At 36.5% G+C, this 21,902-nt stretch overlaps 1 protein-coding gene across 8 annotated transcripts in view; it reads left to right on the forward strand.

Moving 5' to 3' along the window:
• Nucleotides 1–21,902, forward strand: part of AP3S1 (adaptor related protein complex 3 sigma 1 subunit) — a 64,204-nt gene that overhangs the window by 169 nt on the left and 42,133 nt on the right. The window contains exon 2 of one of the 8 annotated variants that reach the window (XM_021706056.1): nt 3,497–3,505. The exons of 6 other annotated variants lie outside the window; for them this stretch is intronic. In XM_021706056.1, coding sequence (XP_021561731.1) covers nt 3,497–3,505 — 9 coding nt within the window. Of the gene's footprint in view, nt 1–3,496; nt 3,506–4,410; nt 4,418–21,902 lie in introns of all 8 variants that reach the window. One more of the 8 variants, XM_021706054.1, reaches the window with a different exon arrangement.

A 21,902-nucleotide genomic window follows, 5' to 3' on the forward strand; every position in this document is an offset into this window, starting at 1 on the left:
CCGGCCGCCTCGCGCTCGCGGGCTGTCAGCCCCCCGGTGGGTGTGGACCGGTTGTCCACCTCCCTGGCGCGCGGTCAGCTTCCGACGTGGCTCTGCCTGGACGGCACCTTCCGCCCGTCGGTGGGCTGGGTGGCTTCCCGGAGGCGCGAGTGAGGCCCTCGCAAGTCGGGCAGCCGCAGCCCACCTGCGCCCGGGAGCCCCGTGCCGCGCCCCGCCCCGCGCTTTTTCTCGCCTGCCCCCTGCCCCCTGCCCCCCCCCCCCAGTCCCGCGGCTTCCCGGGAGGAGGGAGACCACGCGGGGCGCGTTCCTCTCTCCGCCCCCTCCCTGACTCTCAGCCCTTCCAGGTAGACTTCTTCCTGTTCTCTTAGACAGATGGGCTGCTGTTTTCCCTTGTAATCCTCTCGTATCGCTGGAACTTTGGTTTCCTGCGTTTTGATCCCTGTACGCACTGTCTCCTGTGTTTCGTCAGATGTCTCCTCATTAAAAAGGAAGACAAGGGATGACCCTGCTGTTATTATCGGGCTTCTTACCGCCCGGCTGGAAATGATTTACTCTCGAAATAACTGGCGACGCTTGTAGTGGACCGATGAGAACTGTGATTCTATACCTGAAAGTTATGATTTCAGCGTCTGATTTGACATTTTTTCCACATCAGAGCATTGGCCCTACTTTGTAGTTTTTCATTCTACTTATGAAGAATAGTAATATTTGTAAAACTTACCTTTTAGAAGTGTAAATATTGTTTAGTATTGGTCATTGTTTAGTAGGAGACTTTAAGGTAGTAAAGATAAGTAGTTTATTGGATAATGGAGAAGGGGTTTTATAGACTTACGCGCTTATCTGAGGGTAAAATTCACCACCAGGTAAAACACATGAAATTGGGCTCCCATTGGTAGGATTCATGTGAGACATAACTATTGTGTTGCATTGGGGCATTTTGCTTATGGCCAGAGATGAACTTTCAATTCAATTTTGAAATTGTGCCAAGGCTAACACTTTTATGCAGATAAGTCCCAGATGGAAATCATTTCTGCCATTAAAAAGAAAATGTGAAAATGTCAGTTTGCTTAAAGTGATAATGCAGTCTGTGGAGGTGTTAGTTGGAGTGAGAAATCTTGAGCTCTATCCTCATTTCCTTAAGTTGTTTTGCTTTTGCTACTGATGAGGAATATTTTCTACTACTCCTGTGCGGTTTTAATTTAGTATAACTTAAATATTAATGGTCTATTTAAAAATTCTTAGAATGACTTCCCGGCTAAAGGAAAAAAAGTTCTACATCATTCTTTAATCCAGGATTAAATTCTAGTTGATCCATCTGAATAAAAAAAAATACCCTTTACTGTCCCTATTTGCTTAAAATATATTACTAGCTGAAGAAATCTTTCTCTTAATCATCTTGCCAGTCCCACCCATTTGCAGTGTAGAAAAGGTATATTGAAGTAGTGGGATAGAATTCAAAAATTAACTTGTTTATGTCTAAACTTAATAATTAAGCAGTATTTAAAACAGTAGGTTCCTTGACTAATCGATAATACCAGTGTAACCACTCCTGACGTGTGGAATTTAGCCATCTGTAGAAAAATGGATTTAATTTGGATACTTAGAAATACATCTTGCCCTTGTCCACAAGTGGGAACGGAAATATTCCTTTCCTTCACTTAGTAGGTAGCAGTGAAGCTTACTGTGGGAGAGGCAGTTCGGGCAGCAGTGGCAGCTCAGACGTCATTTTTGGCATTGCATTACAGTGCTATTAGGGACAGGGATAGAAGGTATAAAAAGAAGAATCTAGTGGTCACTGGCAAGGTAGAAATGGGATGGCAGAAGATGTTTCTGTGTATTAGTCTTTTATAAGTTGGATTTTGCCGACCATGTCTTTATTTTTGTATTTCAGGAATAATTTAAGATTAGGTTTTTATTTATTTATATATTTGCTTCCTTTGTTAGATTATAACCTATTTGAGGGCAGATATTTTTTCATTCATTTATTCCATCTGTCAGTTTGTCAACAGATAGTTATTTCATACCTACCATGTGCAGACACTGTTTTAAAATCTGAACAGATAACTTCTTGCAGGAGAGACATAGACAAAGCTAATAAAAAGTAGGTTACATTTAACATGTCAGAGAGTAATATATACTGGGGAAAAATAAAGCAGGGAAGAGTGATAGGGAGTGCAAGAATGACAGTTTAAAATAGGGTAATCAGTTAAGTTCTCATGAAGAAAGTGGCATTTGAGCAAAGACTTGAAGGAGGTAAAAAACCAGCCTTGCAGATATGGGGAAAGAACATTCCAGGCAGAAGGAGCTGTGAATGCAAAGGCCCTGAAGAGAGAGTGCCTGTTCGAAGAACCCCCAAAAGACTGACATGGCAAGAGCAGTCGATGTAAGGGAAAAATAGTTGGAAATGATGTCTGTTTGTGTAGGGCACTGGAGTACATTCTGTTCTTGCTGTCTGTGGTGTAGTGCTGTAGTGTGGAATTTAACCATTTACAGAAAAATGGATTTAATTTGAATACTCAGGAATACATCTTTTCCTTGTCCACAAGTGGGAACAGAAACATTCCTTACCCTCACTCAGAACTGTTGATAATTGTCTCTTGATCACCGAAATACGTGTAATTATCCCATCTGCCACACTGACTTAAAGTCACTAAAAAAAAGAAAAAATTCCCTTCCATTGCCACATGTTCAAACTTGATCCCTTGTTCTAGGCCTAGCTCAAACATCACTTAAGCATTCCCCAAAGCCTTTTATCTTATTCAAAGGTTCCTCTTGGTTCTTAGGATTTTATTTTTTATGTTTATTATGGTACAGTATTCTGTTTCACGGCCTATTATTCCTTGGGGGCATCCATTGTGTCGAATTTTTGAAAGATGTCAGGTTTTAAATATCAGGTTTTGAAAGGTATCAGGTTTCAAATACGTCATCTGCAGAACTCAACACTGAATCTTGAACATTGAAAACTCTCAATAAATCTTTGCCAAATGCATTCATTTAAAATCTCCTAGCTTGGAATATAATTTAGATTAGAATTGACTTCCTGAGTTTCCGTCCCAAAATTTGTTCCTTCATTAACAAGAGGTTTTAAGAACCCCTACCTTTAGCACAAAAGTAATGAAATAGCTGTTACTTCAACTGTTTTAAGTTGAAAGAAGTGTCTGAGATGTATATATCCAATAAGATTAACAATTTTAATTTATTAAGCAGTATCTAGGAGTGCTAATGGTTCCATACCCTGACAGGATGCTGAGGTTTGAATTTATCAATAATGTTTTAACATTGAACAGTTTGAAAATTGTTTAATGGTTTGCCAATAAGTTTCCCCTGCTGCACTGGATTTTCATTCCTTATTTATCCTCCCTCATGATGTAACAATTTATGTATTCATCTCTACCCTTTAGCAGTGCAGATTTCCGTTCTGTGCTGTAATAGATTTTTGTTCAATGCCGCAATCGATTTTTAGATTTGATTGTGTCTCCAAGCTGTTATGTGAGAGACATATAAAGTTATACACCTGTTTTGCTAAACCTGTTTTGGCTCATTCTGCTGGAGTCAGACATTAAGAATTCAAGGGTCGACTAGGAATGTGTCCCCTTTTTTTGCCTTCTGTATCCTTAGGCTTTGTCTGCATAAGTTCAAGTGTTTTTCTTGGTTTGTCTTTTTAAATTGATGCTTAGCCAAAAAACTTGGCAACGTTAACCTTTAGTCTTTTAATATTTGCCTGGCAATATTTGTGCATTACTGTAAATAACTGAGACATATTTTATAAGCCAGTTATATTTTTATATAGCTATCAAGCAAGGAAAAAAACCCTTGGGTTATGATTCTTGTCCTATTAATTAGCCATGGTGTATCCTGTGGTGAATTACTTTAATAAAATTGAAATGTTTTTCTTTATATGAATTGTCTTAGTGGTTTCTATAGGTATAAAAGATTGTGTGTGTTCATGCATGCACACACACCACACTTATGGAAAGTGCAAGCAGGAAAATTTTCAAACTATAACATATATGAGTTGCCTCAATTTTCTTATAAATTATCTTATTATTTGTCAGCCAAATGCAAGCCATAGGAGGGAATTCTAAGACTGTTCTTTACCTTAAAAAAAAATTAAAATAGGAAATAAAAAGTTTTATTTTTCATTTTTTGAGTTGGAGTCTTACTTTGTACTACAGGCTGGAGTGCAGTGGCATGTTCATGGCCACTGCAGCTAGACCTGCTGGGCTGCAGCAATTCTTCTGCCCAACCTTCCAAGTAGCTGCAACCACAGGTGTGCACCACCTCTCCAACTAATTTTTTATTTATTGTTGGGACGAGATCTCACTAAGTTGCCCAGGGTGGTCTTGAATCTCTGAGCTCAGGTGATCCTCTGGCCTCCACCTTCCAAAGAGCTGGGATTACAGATATGAGCCACTATGCAGGGTTTACATAGAAAATACAAAGTATTGAAAGTATATATAATTTCTTTTTTTGAAACTCCTTGAGGATACATCCATGTTAACTGAAATCGTGTGTGTGTAGCAGATGGGATAATTAAACTTATTTCTGTGATCAAGAGATAATTATCAACAGTTCTGAGTATGAAGGTGTTAACACATATTGACACTTCATATTTCAGCTTTTTTGTTAAGAAGAATATTCCATATGATTCCTTTTTCTTCCATCGGATATTATGCTTTTTTCTACATAAATTGGGTTTTATGTAGCCTGACTCAAATGCTTAAAAATAACTATTTTAGGGTATATAATAGGAAGTGCAGAGTAGTAGACAGATTAAAAAATATTTGATTCAGCCAGCCAATCAATGACTTCATTATAGATCCACTTTTCTTTCTCTGCTTTATACTTGACAATATTGCTATTATCCAATGGCTGTGTTTTCCTTGAAATCGGTGATAATCAGCTCAATCTAGAAAGAATCAGTGATCTGTTGCAGTATTGTAATATATCTTTCCCTTCTGTCCAGTTAGACCTACCTAATAGCAACTTACTTTAGTCAAGATGCAGCTGAAGATGAGGGTGGAAATGGGAATAAAATTGATATTCTGTTGAAAAGATGGAAGAGAGGAGTGATGTTGGGTAGGCAAACAAGGCTGTACAGTATCCTCTTTTAAATTAAAGAAAGTTATTGTTATTAAGGTATAGTTAACAAATAAAAATTGTGTATAGATATAATATACATGATGTTTTCATATGTATGTGTACATTGTGAAATGGGTAAATCAAGCTAACTAATATATCTATCACCACTATTCTTCTTTATTAGTTTTCAATATATATTATTCTTTATTTTCTATAACTTTAGATTGCTTCTGAGGTTTTTAATATCAAGAATGGTTCTTTGTAATATGCAATCCTGAACACGTGTCACAGTAGATCTTAATTCAAGGTATTCCTTGTATTAAAGGATCATTGAAAAACTCAAATGCTAATATGGTCACAATATTTGTATGGAGTACGCTTGATGACTTGCTTTTTATTTTTTATTTTTTTGGAGTCAGAGTCTCACTCTGTCACCCAGGCTGAAGTGCAATGGCACACTCATGGCCACTGCAGCCTTGACCTGCTGGACTGAGACAGTCCTTCTGTCTCAGCCTTCCAAGTAGCTGAAACTACAGGCACATGCTACCACGCTTGGCTAATATTTTGATTTATTGTAGAGATGAGGTCTCGCCAAGTTGCCTAGGCTAGTCTTGAACCCCTAGACCTTGGCAGTCCTCTTGTCTCTACCTCCCAAAGTGCTGGGATTACAGGTGTGAGCCACTGCGCCTGGCAACTTGCGTTTTTAAAATTAAGATGAAACCTTTGGAACATTAAATTGTAAAGGAGGAAATATAATCTTTAAAGTTAAATTGATTTTTGTTTTTTAGGGAAGTGTTATAAAAATAGCACATTGTTATGTGTCATTCCATAGCCTTGCTAAACAGAGGAAGAGACCTTAATTAGGTGGCTATATTATGTTTCTCAAGCAAAGTTGTTGGTTGCTGAATTTTTATTGTTTGTGATTACAAAATATTTAAGTATTAAGATCACCCTTGATTTCACTAAACACAGATAATTATTAACATTTAGCATATTTCCTCCAGTCTGTATTTTCCCTTCCATAATATCTTAATGAAGAATACCTTTTTGACATTGATAATGCAAAATGAATGCCTTGGAGAGGATGGTGGGTTTTCTAGACATTTGTGGGGAGTTTTTTTTGTTTGTTTTTGAGTTGAAATCTCACTCTGTTGCTCATGCCTGACTAATTTTTTATTGATTGTAGAGAGAAGAGTTCATCATGTTGCCCAGACTGGTCTCAAATTCCTGGGCTTCAGCATTCCTCCCGCCTCTGCCTCCCAGAGTGCTGGGATTACAGGCATGAGCTGTCGATCCCAATGTTTGTATTTAAGATAACGAAATATGTTAATGTCTAGCCACTATATTGTTAAACATTTTAAAAGTACATTATTATATGTTAATAACACATCGATAACTTGCGTATATATATTTTATCTGTGAATGTCCTTACTTTTTATAAAATTGAATTTACATATGTAACCTGAGTATTTCAGAGACTGTTTCTTTTCTCATTCTAAAGGGAAATCTTTGCTAATTTTTGTGGGAAGATCGGAGTTCACTCTAGTCTTTAGCACTTAGTCTTCTTTGTACTTGCAAACTATGAATTTCTCACCGCTGCTGCTAATCCAAGGTGATTCTGAGTGATAGACATTCTGGAGGGGCCAGTCCCTTTCCAGTTATGTCATACTCTCTCATTAGGATAAATTACATGTTCTTTCCTCACCAATTCCGCCCTGCTAGCTTTCCCTTATCAAGTCCTTTGATCTGTCTCTGCAGTATAGATAAAACAACTTTCTTTTCTGGAGGATTAGGCAGCTCCTAGAAGGATATTGAGGTAAAAGGAATAAAGTACTATTCTAGCTAACAAGTGTTTTCTTTCTTTCTTTCTTTTTTTTTTTGAGTTGGAGTCTCACTCAGTCACCCAGACTGGAGTGCAGTGGCCGCTCCCGGCCACTGCAGCCTCGACCTGCTGGGCTCCAGTGATCCTTCCACCTCAGCCTTCCACGTAGCTGGAACTACAGGTGCGTGCTACCACGCCCGGCTAATTTTTTGATTTATTGTAGAGATGAGGTCTCGCCTGCCCAGGCGGGTCTCAAACCCCGGGCTCAGGCAATCCACTCACCTCAGCCTCCCAAAGTTTTCTTAAGACTTCAAGTGGAGGGGGCACTTCGAAGGTTAGGCCTCCGAGGAGTGTGACCTTTCTGGATACTACCTGACCTGTCTCTCCTTGCACTCTTCTCTCTTTTCCTGTTCATATTCCTTTAACAAGTATATATTTGTTGTTTGTATGACCCTATTCTAAGCACTAGTAATACAGTGATTAGTAAGAAAGATGTTGCTCCTGCCTCATGAGTTTACATTCTAAGTAATAGGAGATAGACAATAAACAAATTATGTTAGATTGTTGTTAGTCTATAAAGAAAAATGAAACAGCGTACGGGAATAAAGAGAGAGGATGTAGTAGATAGTGCCGTCAGGACCACCTCTTTGAGTACCTTACATTTGTGAGAACTGAATAAGGTAAGAGAGGGAGAATTGTGAGAACAGCAGAATAAAAAATGTTTCAGGCAGAAAGAGGTACAGAGTCCCTTATATGGCATCAGATTTGAAGTGTCCAGGAATAACAAGAAGGCAGATTAATCCTGGGAAAGAATGACAGAAGATGAGGTTAAAGGGAATAATGGGGCCTGATCATGCCTAAACAGTATACCACATCGTGCCCTTCTTTACATCTTGACATCAGCCCTAACATACTCTCCAGAGACAATTCTACTACTTGTGTGTTGCATAATTTAACAGTACGTCTGTGGAGAAGGCAGTGTACTCGCTTCTGTGCAGTATTATCTTCTCCCACCTATTGTTAGGCTTTGGAGAGAAAGAGGTGCCCGTCTAATGAATAAGGGTAAAAGTTAGCACTCCAAAATCAGGTGTGGTGTGCACCTGTCCCAGCTACTTGGGTTGCTGAGGTGAGGGGATCCTTTGAACCCAGGAGTTTGACGTTATTCTGGGCAACATAGCAAGATCCCTCTCTATTAAAACAAACAAGCACATGAGTGCTCCAATTCTATGCAGCTTTCTACCACTGAGACCTAGTTCCATTTCCTAAGTCACCTGTGAAGTAATACAACTCAGGAAGAAAAGCATTCATTTTTCTTAGTTTACTGTCTTAACTATATGTGAAGAGTTTATGTGAAGCCCACTAAACCCACCTGCATTATTGTCGTGAGAAGCATTTACATCTTTCCTCCCTTGCTGATGTGATTACACAAATCATTTGTTATCATTGTTCTCTTCATTACTCAGGAGTAAAGGGCTCTTTTTCAGTATTTCAAACTCGCCGAATTGTTTTGATTCCTGTGTGCTGAGTGAAGAAAGTTCATCATATCCCATATGTATTCTGTTTCCTGTCATTAATATGCCTTACTGTGATAGGAAAGTGTTATAAAACAATTTTAACTGTAGTAAAATATATACAACAAAATTTACCATTTTAACCATTTTCAAGTGTGCAAGTTTTGTGGTATTAAGTACATTCACATTGTTGTGTCATCTTCCAGCAGAAACTCTATCCATTAAACACTAACTCTTCATTCTCCCTTTCTCATAGTACCTGGCATCTACCCGTCTATTTTCTCTCTCTCTGATTTTAACCACTTTAAGAACCTCACGTAGGAGGAACCATGAAATATCTGTCCTTTTGTGATTTTTTTTTTATTCAGTTAGCATAATGTCTTCAAGGCTCATCCATGTTGTAGCATGTGTCAGAATTCCCTTGTTAAAACTGAATGATATTTTGTCACATGTAGGTAAATACTGTCAACCTAAAAGGAAGAGGCTGAAGTGCAAAATACGATATAAAGAGTTTACTTGAGTCAAAGTAAGGACAGCTGCCCAGAAAACTCAGATCCAAGTACCCTAGAATATGAACTCCATTTGGCTTTTGTTACAAACAGGTTTTTAAAGGTAAAAGGGGGGACGTGGAGTGGGCTGATAAAAAGTTGTTTGTCATAATTCTCATTGGTTTACAGAAATAACATTGATTAGTGACTGGCTATAGAGTATGGGTTATAGGGTCAGCGTGACATTATTAGGCTAATTTATAGCTACTTGTGGCAAAAGCAGGCCGATTTGAGAAATAAATACATCGCTCAAAGGAGTGTAGGATGTGATTGCTATTTCATTTTCATGCTTTTCTGGGTCTGATAATTTAAAAGGACTCACGTTTCTCACATAAAAGCTCTTCTTTTCTCAATACCACACTGTGTTAATCCATTCATCATTGGATACTTGGATTACTTCCATCCTTTGGATATTGAGAATAATGCTGTTCTGAACATAGATGTACAAATACCTGTTCTAGTTAGTACTTATACTTCTTTTGGTACGTACCTAGAAATGGAATTGCTCGATCATGTAGTAATTATGTATTTAATTTTTTTGAGGAATTGCCATACTATTTTCCAAATGGCTATACCACTTTACATTCCCACCAGCAATGCCCAAGTATTCTAGTTTCTCAATATCCTTGCCAATATTTGTTATTTTATTTATTTTTTAAAAATAATAGCCAGCCTAATGGGTGTGACATAATATCTCATTATGGCTTTGATTTGCATTTCTTTAGTGACTAGAGATGTTGAAGATCTTTTCATGTGCTTATTGGCTATTTGTATGTCTTTGGAAAAATATCTCCAAGTCTTCTGCCCATTTTAACAATTCAGTTGTCTTTTTTACTGTGGGATTGCAGGAGTTTTTGATATATTCTGGATATCAGTCTTTTATTGAGTATGATTTTCAGATATTTTGTCTCATTCTATGGTTGCCCCTTCACTCTGTTGATATGTCCTTTGATGTACAAAATTTTAAAAATTTTGATGAGGTTTAACTCATGTATTTTTTTTCTTTTGTTGCCTATGCTTGCTTTTGGTGTCATATCCAGAAAATAATTTTTTAAATGACTACATAATAGTTCATTGTACAGTATACCATAATTTAACTTGTCTTTTCCTGTGGACTTTGAATAAGATTTTTTTGATGAAGATAAAATATGAAAATACAGATCTGATAAGTAAGGACTCAGTAATCGTTACTTAAACTGAGTATAACAATTACTTTTATTATTACTACTACTTATGGTCAGATTATGTAGCCAAGTGACTGTAGAACATTCCAGAGATTGTTTTCAAATACTCTTTGTATTTCCTCAGTATGAATTGTCTCTTATTTTTCTTTTCAAAGACCCCAGTGTTTAAATTTTGTGGCCCTGTTTTGAAATGAACTTCATTATTACAAAATGCAAAGTCTTCTAATATTCTTCCAGAGAAGGGTTCCATAAGGAGACTTTTTAAAGGAGAAAGTATACCTATAAAACTTGTCCCAGCTTTTTTTTTTTTAAGATTTAGCTAACCATTCTTTATTAAAATATAATTTCACATAAGATTCACCCATTTACAGCATACAGTTAAATGGTCTTAAAATTATATTATGTTCATGTAACTACCAACACAATCTAAAAAGTTTAGAACATTTTCATCAAACCAAATGAAGCCCAATACCCACTAGCAGTCACTCTTTAATCCCTGCTCTCCCCAGCTCCTGGCAAACACTAATCCATTTTCTGTTTTCATGTATTTGTCTATTCTGGACATTTGTATAAATGGAATTACGAAATATTGTAGTATTTTGTGATTGTCTTCTTTTACTTAGCATGATGCTTTTAAGATTCACCCGTGTTATAGCATATATCAGAACCTCATTACTTTTTATTGCCAAATAATATTCTAGTATGGATATATATGTTTGTGTGTGTGTGTGGAGGGACCCCCCAAAAGTGGAATTTATTTATAAAACACTGTATTCTTAAATGTTTAAACTTCAGTCACCTTCAAAGTACTCTACATTTGATGCAACACACCTATCAAGATGCTTTTTCCACTTCTCAGAACAGTTTTTGAACTTGTCAGTTGGGAAGCCTTTTAGTGCTTCTGCCATTTTTTGTTTCACCTCTTCCACATCAACAAAATGTTTTCCTTTGAGGACTTTGTCTAGGGAACAAAAAGAGGTCACTTGGGGCAATATCAGGTGAATAAAGAGGGTGGGGCAATGGCAGTCATGCCGTTTTTGGTCAGAAATGACTGAATACTAGCATGGTGTGGACAGGTGTACTGGTAAATCACCCATCATGAAATGGGAGAACATGTTGAAAGAATCTCCAGAAAACTGCACTGAAGCCAAATGCAGCCTCTTACAACAGTGCTAGCTGGTACGCTGATGCCAATGGATTCCTAGAACACTTACCTAGTGGGGGAAGCCTGTACTACAAGGGGCCCGCCTTCCAAAAATTAATTGATTTTTTTTGAGAACCTCACTCATATACCAATTTTTGTGTGAATATATATTCTCATTTCTCTTGGTTACATAACTAGCAGTGGAATTGCTGGATCAGTTGGTCACAATATGTCTAGTTGTTTGAAGAATTTCTAGACTGTATTCCACAGAGACTACCATTTTACATTCCCATTTAGCATGACTGAGGGTTCCAATTTCTCCGTATCTTCACCAACTCTTGTTATTATCTGACATTTTGATTCTAGCCATCCTGGTGGATGTCAAATGGTATCTTATTGTGAGTTTAGTTTGCGTTTTTCTAATGACACAATATTGAGCATCTTCTCATGATGTAATTATCGATTATTTGCATATCTTTTTTGAAGGAATGTCTATTCAAATACTTTGCCCATTTTAAAGTTGGGTTGTCTTCTTACTGCTGAGCTGTAAGAGTTCTTTTTATATTCTGGATGCAAGTTCCTTATCAGATATTTGCAGATTTGCAAATATTTCCTCCCATTCTTACCATTGTCTTTTTATTTTCTTGCTGCTATCACTTGTAGCACAATAGTTTTGAATTTTGATATCATCCAGTTTATCTATTTTTTTCTTGCTTGTGCTTTCAGTGTTCTATCTAAAAAAACGTTGCCTAATCCAAGGTCATAAAAATTTATACCTCTATTTCCTTCTGAGATTTTAGTAGCTTTGGTTCTTATCCATGATCCACTTTGAGTTGGTTTTGGGGCTCCAAATATATTCTTTTTTTTTTTTTTTTTTGAGTTGGAGTCTCTGTCACCCAGACTGGAGTGCATTGGCTGCTCCCGGCCACTGCAGCCTCGACCTGCTGGGCTCCGGTGATCCTTCAGCCTCAGCCTTCAAGTAGCTGGAACTACAGGCGCGCGCTACCACGCCCGGCTAATTTTTTGATTTATTGTAGAGATGAGGTCTGGCCAAGTTGCCCAGGCGGGTCTCGAACCCGCGGGCTAAGGCAATCCACTCACCTCAGCCTCCCAAGGTGCGGGATTACAGGCTGAGCCACCAAGCCCGGCTCCAAATATATTCTTTTGTGTGGGTAGATATCCAGTTGTTTCAGCACCCTTTGTTGAAGACTATTTCTTTCCCCCATTGATTTGTCTAAGTACCTTATCCCACCTTTTTCTCCCAAATTTTATCTTGTTTATGGAATTATCAGACCTTCCTGCTGCTGCCATGGTTCAGACTCTCTTTAAATATTTCAAACTCGCTGGGAGTGGTGACTCAAGCCTGTAAACCAAGCACTGTGGGAGGCTGAGGTGAGAGGATTACTTGAGCCCAGGGGTTCAAGACCAGCCTGGACGATTTGGTGAGACCTCATTTCTACAGTTAATCAAAAAAATGAGCTGGGCATGGTGGTATACAACTGTAGTTCTGCTACTTGGAAGACTGAGGCAGAAGGATCACTAGAGCCCAGAAGGTCGAGGCTACGGTGGCTGTGAGCATGCCACTGCACTCTAGCCTGAGCAACAGAGTGAGTGACTCCAACTCAAAAAATAAAAATAAAAAAGTATGATGTTAATATGTTATCATCATTAAAAATAAATAAATAATTCAAACTCAGTCTGTTACTGTCTCAGCTTTTCATTATATAAGTAATAGTCTTTGCCACTGAAACTGGGAGACATCGTACTATGTTTCTTAGTTCATTTTGTGCTGTTATAAAAGAATACCCAAGATTGAGTAATTTATAATAAACATTAACTTTTTGCACTTGAATGTCCCCCTCTCGGGAGACATAAAGAGATTGCTAGTAATTATAGAGGACAAACTTACACAAACAGTGATTTTTTTAAAATGTATGTTTCCTTGAAGTTTTCCATTCAAATTTTTATTGAAAAAGCAAATAAAGTGACAGATTATATACTGAGATATAATTGATCAGTTGAGTTGAAAAGTTGCTTTCAGGAATCACGAGTGCATCCTTTCACACCTTCTTTGAACAACAGACTGACAATAAATTATGTGAGGAAGAAAACAAAACTGTATTGTCTGCTCTAACAAAAAACAAGGTGGAAGATGTTGAACAAATTACTGTTGCACAACATGTATCAGTGAACCTGCAGTGCATGTGGATGACTGTTTCACATGTTAACCACATGTTAGAAAAATGCAAGATAAATTTTTGATTTTTTTGTCATAAATAAGTTTAATGTCCAAAATTCCATTATAAGCCAAATATTATTACAATAAAATAATTATTTATAATGCTGTACTATTTAATATGAAGTGGTGATACATTTTTCACTAGTTCATTAAAAAAGTGCAGTCAAGTTGCTGGTAGGTGATCCATAAGATGTCTCCAAGTGTAAAGGGTTAATTTATTTGGTTCATGGTGCTAGAGGCTGGGAAGTCCAAGATCAAGCAGCCACATCTCATAAGGAACTTCTTACTGCATCTTAACATGGCAGAAGGTATGACATGATGTATGCATGTGTGAATGTGCACCGGGGTAGGGGGCAGACTTGCTTTTATAATGAACCCACTCTAGTAATGTTGACATTAATCCATCCATGAGAGCAGAGCCCTTATGACCTAATCACCTCTTAAAGGTCCCATCTCTCAACACCTTTCCCTTGGGGATTAAGTTTCCAACACATGAATGGGGGACACATTTAAATGAAAGCAGAATAGTAGATGATGTTTTAGAGTGCTTATAATAGCTTCATTTATGCAGCACCTTCTTTATAGTGTTCAGCTTTTTTTTTTGTACATTGTAAGGGGATTGTACCAGAGGATTCTTCGCTAAAGAAATATAGTGAACTATCTTGGAGAAGAGTATTAGTTAAGTTACTTTTGTAGGTTCCGCATCCCTTCTTGTTTAGGATTTTAAGATACTTCCATCCTGATTGCTTGTTCTTTGCACACATGGGCTAAAGTTAGGCCTGCCCTTGTATTCTGAGTCTCCAGCCAGACTTTCCATTTTGGAGAAGCCTGGCAAAAAAAGCACACTGATTGAATTTTCTTTGCTGGGGGTCTTCTCTTTTTAATGAGTCCTAAATGTTAGGGTACTCTGAGACTTAGTCCTCAGACTTCTTCTCTTCCTTTTAATGCAAGATGACAATGATTTCTCATATATTCCCTTACTTTTCTGATTCTGTGCTATTGTACAGATTTTTCCTTCTGCCTTCAAGCAACTTCATACTCCCTATTCTCTGTATTTTGAATTTTACTTATTCTTTAAGATGCTTCCTCATATCTTTTGTGAGGTAATTGTCCAGACATAGACTCTTTCCCCCCTATACTTGGCTTGTTTTTGCCCCCTCCCTCAGAAAGTGGCCTCTGGCTAAGGCAGGTCTTTGCAGGATATGCATATTTCCAGTAAGAAGTCACATGAAGCATACTTGATTATAAAACTATTTGCTATGCTGCCCCAAGGTATGGATTTTTCACCGACCTGCCACCCTGAGTGTCTCCTGTAAGTTCTAAAAAACCAATGTCTTTACCTGCTGGACCTTGGGGTAACTTCTTTGGAATAAAGAACTTTATGTACAAGCCCTCACAGGTTTGGGGCTACCGCATTACATCTGTCAGTTTTCTTTGAGGATGATAATCTTGTGCTCAAAATCATTGTTCCTCTTGACTTCTTATAGTAAGTTGTTTACAGTGCTCTTATGTCAAAAATTTTCCCCTAACTTTTATTATAAAGACTTCTATTTCTTTTTTTTAATCTAAGAAAAGGCAAAATACAAAACACTAAGAAAAAATTTTAAATAATTGTATTTCTATTTTATTTCTTGTATTAGATCATAAGCTGTTTGAGAAAAGAATCTATTTCTCTTTCCTCTTGGTAATCTTCTGTATTCTAATGACTAATACAGAGAATGAATTCATCTTAAGAAAAAATTTTCCTAGATTTTTAAAAGAATGATGAGAACAGTGACATATTTACTGTCTGATTAGAGGGAAGTTTTATTTTAAAGTTGCCTTTTATCTCGTGCTTATAAGGACAGGAAGAGACCACAGAAAAATAGAAAGATTTATTATTCGGTTTCTGAATTTTTAAAGTTTGTTTTTCATTTATACGTTAAATACTAAAATAATAAAAGTTATTGCCTTTATGCAACTCTAGTCTTCTTTAAACTGATGTAATCTAGGAGTTGTGACCAACTGGAATGTATTCCTTTTAAATTCTGTTATGAGAGTGTAGTGTTAGGAAATCTGATCTGCCTTAAGCAAGATGTAGGCTTCTTAATGAAAACTATTAAATTGATTATTAAAGAAAGAGAAATAGTTTTATGTCAGCAGTGACTTGAGTTATTAATTTAATCTTGGCTTAGACTTTGGATATTTGATTAAATTTTTAAGGCATTTTCCCCCATATTTTGTTTTTTCTTTATTTTTAGTTGATAGATAATAATTGTGTATATTTACAGGGTACAATGATGTTTTGATCTATGTATACATTTTTCAATCAAGCTAAATGACATATCATTTTACCAACTTATTATTTTGTGGTGAGAATGTTAAACATCTGTTCTTTTAGCAGTTTTGAAATATACATTATTATTAACTATGGTCACCATTCAGTGTAATAGATAACTAAAACTTGTTCCTCCAGTCTAACTGAAACTTTATACCCTTGATCAACTTCTCCTCTTTTTCTATTCCTCCCCTTACCTCTCTTTCCAGCCATATTGATTTTCTCAGTTGAGTGTTGCTAGCATTCTAAGAAGATTCCAAATGTAGTTGAAGTTTATATGAGAAATTCTTTCACTGTCAAAATCATGAAACATAGGTAAAGTTTAGCATATTTGACCTGTTTGTTGATAAGCAATAATATAATGCAAAAGGTACCTTTCCTCAAAAGAAAACTTACTGTAAGATGCTTAAACTATCATTAGTGTTCTAGAGCTTACTTTACAGATAAGGCCCAGAGATAGTACTTAAAAATAAGGTATTATTAATATATGCTTATTATAATATGTGCTACATATTGCTCTAAGATAAGTATAAAGTATGTATTTATGTGTACAGTATGTATTTGAACTCAATTCTCATGACAACTCTATGATATATATATTGTTATTTTCTCCAGGCTACAGATGAGGACAATTTAGGCACAGAGAGAGTAAGTAACTTGCTCAAAGTCACATGATTAACAAAGAGTACATTCAGGAACAAGAATAAACCCATACAGTCTGGTGCAGACTGTACAATTTCCTCCCTCCCTTCTTTATTTTTAGCTTGTTTATCCAAGTTATGCATCTGCATTGGTTAAAGAATCTAATAGTTCTATAAAGTTTATTGTGAAAAATAACATGTCATTTCTTCCTTCCAAAAGGTAACTACTTTTAGATGTTTATTTCAATATTTATATACATGTATCTCAATACTGTGCTTGTTTTGCTGCCTGATTTTTTACTTGTAGACATGATCTATTAACTTCTGCTATTGAAAATGATTATTTAGCTCTCTTTACCTCTCCCTATCACAATTGATTCCCAATTCCCTCATAGTTACTTCATAATTTTGATTAGATAGGTATTTGGTGTTTATATTAATTGTTTATGTAAACACTGTCCTCAGCTGAGCCATGCTGTAAATTGTACTTAGTTTTTTCTTTCCTGATAACACTTTTTCTTGAGGATGATAATTACCTTTTCCTTTGGTCTAGTTTTTTATTTACTTATCAGTAATTTACATCTTTGCCAGTTGTCTAAATTTTATGCATCTTCCTAAAGAAAACTCTTCTGGAGTCTTTTGGCTAGGACCAATCTGGATCAGTTGTATGCCAGTCATGCTGGAATCTTTATTATTTTAAGTAATTCCTTTTGCTTGTTTCCTGTGATAGATTTCCTATTGCTTGATTTATTACCTTATGGTAGAGCCAGTAACATTCTCCAGTAATTTATTAAGAAAAGGTCATGGGTGGTAGGTTTGTTGTGACCTTGCATGCCTGAAAAGTCTTATTACCACTCTGCATTGACTGAATTTTAGGTCAGAAATAATTTTTTCTCAGAATTTTGATTGTATGCTCCTTTACCTCTTAGTTTCCAGTGTTGCTGTTGAAAAGTCTGAAGCAATTCTGACTACTTATTTTGTGTATGAACTGTCATGTTTCATAAAATAGTAGACTCCAATTTGTTTACCGAGTTCTTAAAATTAGCACAGAACCTTGCTGTGGGTCTGCTTTCATTAATTATGCTTGATACTTGATGGGTTCTTTTATTCTGGAAACTTGTCTTGTCTTTTGAAAATATTTCTCAGTGTTCTGTTCTCTTTTTGTCTCCTTTCTTCAGCATTTCTCTGAACTCACCCTTTCTCTTCTCATCCTTTCTCTTCTGTTTTCTGTCTCTTTGCCCTTTGGCTCTATTTTCTGTATATTTTCCCAACTTTATTTTCCAGGTTTTCTCCACAATTTAATTTTTTCTCCTCATATTTTTATTTGACATGAACTCCTTTTTTATTTCTGAATTTTGCTGTTTATAGTATGCTATTGTTTCATAGTTCCGTTATACTTTCTTTCCTCTATATTCATGATTTATATTTTAAATTTTTTTTCTTTCTACTTGGTTTGTTTCCTGAGTTGCTTTTTCCTCTGTTTTGTTTTTTTTTTTAACTTTAAGAATTGTCTTCATATGTTAAGTAATCCTTGGTTGACTGCTCCTATCTAAGGATATGGTACTAAAAGCTGACTAGAAGCTGTGAATCCATGATTAGAGGTTGTCTCTGTGATCTTTATTTGAAGGCTAGGTAGTTTCGTTAGTGTAAAAATTGCAGTTGTTCTAATCACAGTCCCCAAATCTTTTTGGCTTAACACAATAAAAGTTTATTTCTCACTAGCATAAAGTTTCTGTATTGGTATTTTTGATCAGCTAGAACCTTCTGGGTGGGCATTTGTTTATCATTCTTGAGAAGGGATCAAAGGAACTTCTGCATCTAGCTAGCATGGAAGATTGTGCAGGAATTGTCATAGGTGATGCTTGGATATAGTATAATTTTAACAACCTGATCATCTGAGAAGAAAAAGCTCTAATTTGTAGCGTTTGTTTATTTCCATTGTATAAATGATACTCTGTCGTGACCAATTTCAGGCCATCAGCATGATGTCACTGAATACAGAATTAGGAAGAGATATGCCCAACAGGCTTTCATGCCAGCTTTGGCATACCACTGTAACTGCCAACCACATTCCATTGGCCAGAACTATGTTGTATGGCTCCATCTAAATTCAAGGAAGAATGGAAAATGTAGACAAATTGTGTTCCCTGGAAGTAAGGGAACTAAATGTTAGCAAATAGGCAGCAGTGACTGCTGTATTTGTTATCTCCATTGTCATCATCTTTAGATCTAGGTAGAGTTCCCACAGGATTATGTTCTGTTCTCCTGCCTGAAGGGTAAAGAAGGTGTGGCTATAGGTATTCTGGGAGCTGATTAGAAGAAGAGATCTAGAAATTTTAGCATCTGATATGTGTACATTTACATAACCCCCATCTTTTCAGTGTGATCTCTGTATTCATTTTATGTTACTGCTGCAACAAATTACCACAGTTTTAGTGGCTTAAACTTATTATCATATACTTCTATGGGTTAGAGATCTGACATGACTGGCACTCTGGTAATAATGTAACGAATTCTTGGCAGGCCTCTCAGGCTCAGTGTTAGTAAACAAGCTTCCTGCCAGGTCTCAAACCAGAGCTCAGGTACTCACTGCTGGGATGGAGAAGCAACCAATCAGCTCACCATTAGGTCCCTACCTTAATACTGATCAATCAGAACAGCTACAGCTCACAGCTAGTGCTAGCCAATTGGCTTGGACTTAGGGCTATATAAGCACCAGGTTTTCGGCCCCAGATGGGCAACCCCTTCGGGCCCCCTCCCATTGTAGGAGCTTCTCTGTCCTCTCAATAAATCCAGCTTTCTCAACAAAACAAAAAAGTCTGACGTGGATTTTCCTAGGCTAAAAGCAAGGTGTCAGTAAAGCTACATCCCTTTCTGGAGGCTTGAGGGGAGAGTCTATATCCTTGCCTTTTCCAACTCCAGCAGGCCCCATTCCGCGGTGCATTTTCATAGCACCTCTGATTCTTTTTTCTGATTACATCTTCCTTTACCCCACAGCCCAGGAAAGATTCTCAGATTTAAAGACCCATGTGATATGATCAGGCCCACCCAGAAAATCTGGGATAATCTCCCATTTCAACTCCTTAATTTAATTACATCTGCAAAAAGGCCATTGTTTATCTGTTCCTAGGTAATCCTGCAAACTTTTCATGGGGATGTTTGTAGAGGGAAATTAATGATAATCCTTTTAAAGCAGACTTTTAGTCAGTCTTCCTTGTTTTACACCTGTCTCTTCATCCTCACTTCCACAAGTACCTAAAAGCACCAATTCCTGAGTCTTTGTCTATTTTGTGTTACAAACTAAGTTGGTTTTTTGATTTTCCTCTCACCAATTTAGGATTAAATTTTCTGAAGTCTGCTTATTACTTTACCATTCATTAACCACTTTCAAAATATTGTTCTTGTCTTCCTTTCCCATTCTCCTCATCCTTGTGGGTTTATATATAAACAAACAAATAAAAAAAGTTTTAATATTGTCTTAGCTGGAGTTTGAGTAGTCAACGAAAGCAGATGTGTATCTACCATCTTAATTAAACAGAACTTACACTTTTAACTTCTACACCATACTGCCGCCACTTTAGTGCCTCTTTTTTTGTGTGTAAGGTAACCCAGATATTGGATAATATAATTGGGTGTGGGTCTTATCTTCTGGATTGCAAATTCATTTAGTTAGTACACTTTTATTGAGTACTCTATGCTAACAACTCTGCTGAACATTTCAAATACAAAGTTCAGATTCTGGTGTTTGAATTCAGACCACCACAAAGGAAATTTAAGCACATTGTTACAGATGTTTAATAGGAATAAAAGCAATACCAAGGAAGCATGGAGAAAGAGGAAAATTTTTTTTGAGTCATCAAAAAAGATTTCATAGAAGCATTAGTGTTTGAACTGTGTCTTAAAAAGGGTGTTGCTAGAGAATGGAGGGAAGAAGATATTCCAACACAGAAGTGGGAAAATATGAAGGAAGTGATGGTGAAAAGTTCAGTGTGGCTGGAACAGATTATATAGGGGAGAAGGAAGATGATACAACCTCAGAGGTAGGTCTGTATTAGATTTTCAAGGATATTTTATGGCATGGTAGGGAGTTTGTATTTAGATCAGATGAAAACTGGAGGATTTTAAGAAAGGAAGTAACAAATATTCTACATCTTTGATTAAGTTTATTTCTACTGTTTTTTGTTTTCCATTTCAATTCTTGAGGGTTTTTTTGGGTAGTATTTTGATTGGGATTGTTTTTCTTAATTTCTGTTTCAGATTGTTCATTGCTAGTGTATAGAAATACAACAGATTTTTATGTGTTAATTTTGTATATGTCAACTTTGCTGAATTTATTAGCTCTAACAGGTTTTTATGGATTTTTTTAGGGTTTTATGGGCATAATATCATGTTATCTGTGGAAAAAGATATTAATAGTTTTACCTCTGCCTTTCCAATTTGGATGCCTGTTGGGGATTTTTTTAAAAACAACTTTTTAATTATTGATTTTTTTCACCCAATTGCAATGTGGTTAAAGAATATAATTTTTATGAAACTAATGCTTTTAAATTTGCTAATCATTCCTTTTATTTTCTTTACTATTTTATTTTTAAGCACCTATACATGTATCATTAAATAATATATTATTTACTTTTGAATGTTTTTGAATTTCAAATTAGTGGAATGATTACATATCATTCTGGTATTTGCTTTTCCTCCTCCTGCTAGGGACTGAATTGTATCCTTCTAAAACTCATATGATGAAACAACCCCTCGTGTGATGGTACTCGGAGATGGAGTCTTTGGGAAGTGATTAGGTTTAGATGAGGTCATGAAGGTGGGATCCTCTTAGTAAGATTATTGCCCTTTTAAGAAGGCATACTACAGAGCTTACTTTTGCCCTCTAACCCTGCCATGTGAGGACACAGTGAGAAGGTGATCATCCGTAAGAAAGAAGAGCCCTCACCAGGAACGATAGTGTTGGCACCTTAATCTTGGACTTCTAGTCTCCAGAACTGTGAGAATATAAATTTCTATTATTTAAGCTATGCAGTCTGCAGTCCTCTGTTCTGGCAACCTGAACTAAGACCTCTTCCTCTTTTCCACATTAAGTTTTAGAGCATCATTCATATTTAATGGTGTAACTTACTTATAGGACTCTGTCCCATACTATAACTTATCCATTCTGTGAATGGTGGACATTTGGGCTGTTCTCAGCTTTTTTGTTGTTGCAAACAGTGCTTTTAAGGACATTCTTCTATGTGTCTCCTGGTGTACAGGTTAAGAGTTTGTTATGAACAGTTGACCCTTGAATAACACAGGTTTGGACTGCATGGGTTTACTTATATGCAGATTTTTTTTTTTTAATAAACGACAATTTTTTAGCGATTTGTGACAATTTGAAAAAACTCACAAACTGTGTGACTTAGAAATAT

This window comes from Carlito syrichta, unplaced genomic scaffold (genome assembly GCF_000164805.1).
Source record: "Carlito syrichta isolate Samal-C Ts95f unplaced genomic scaffold, Tarsius_syrichta-2.0.1 Scaffold315096, whole genome shotgun sequence".
Lineage (NCBI taxonomy): Eukaryota > Metazoa > Chordata > Mammalia > Primates > Tarsiidae > Carlito > Carlito syrichta.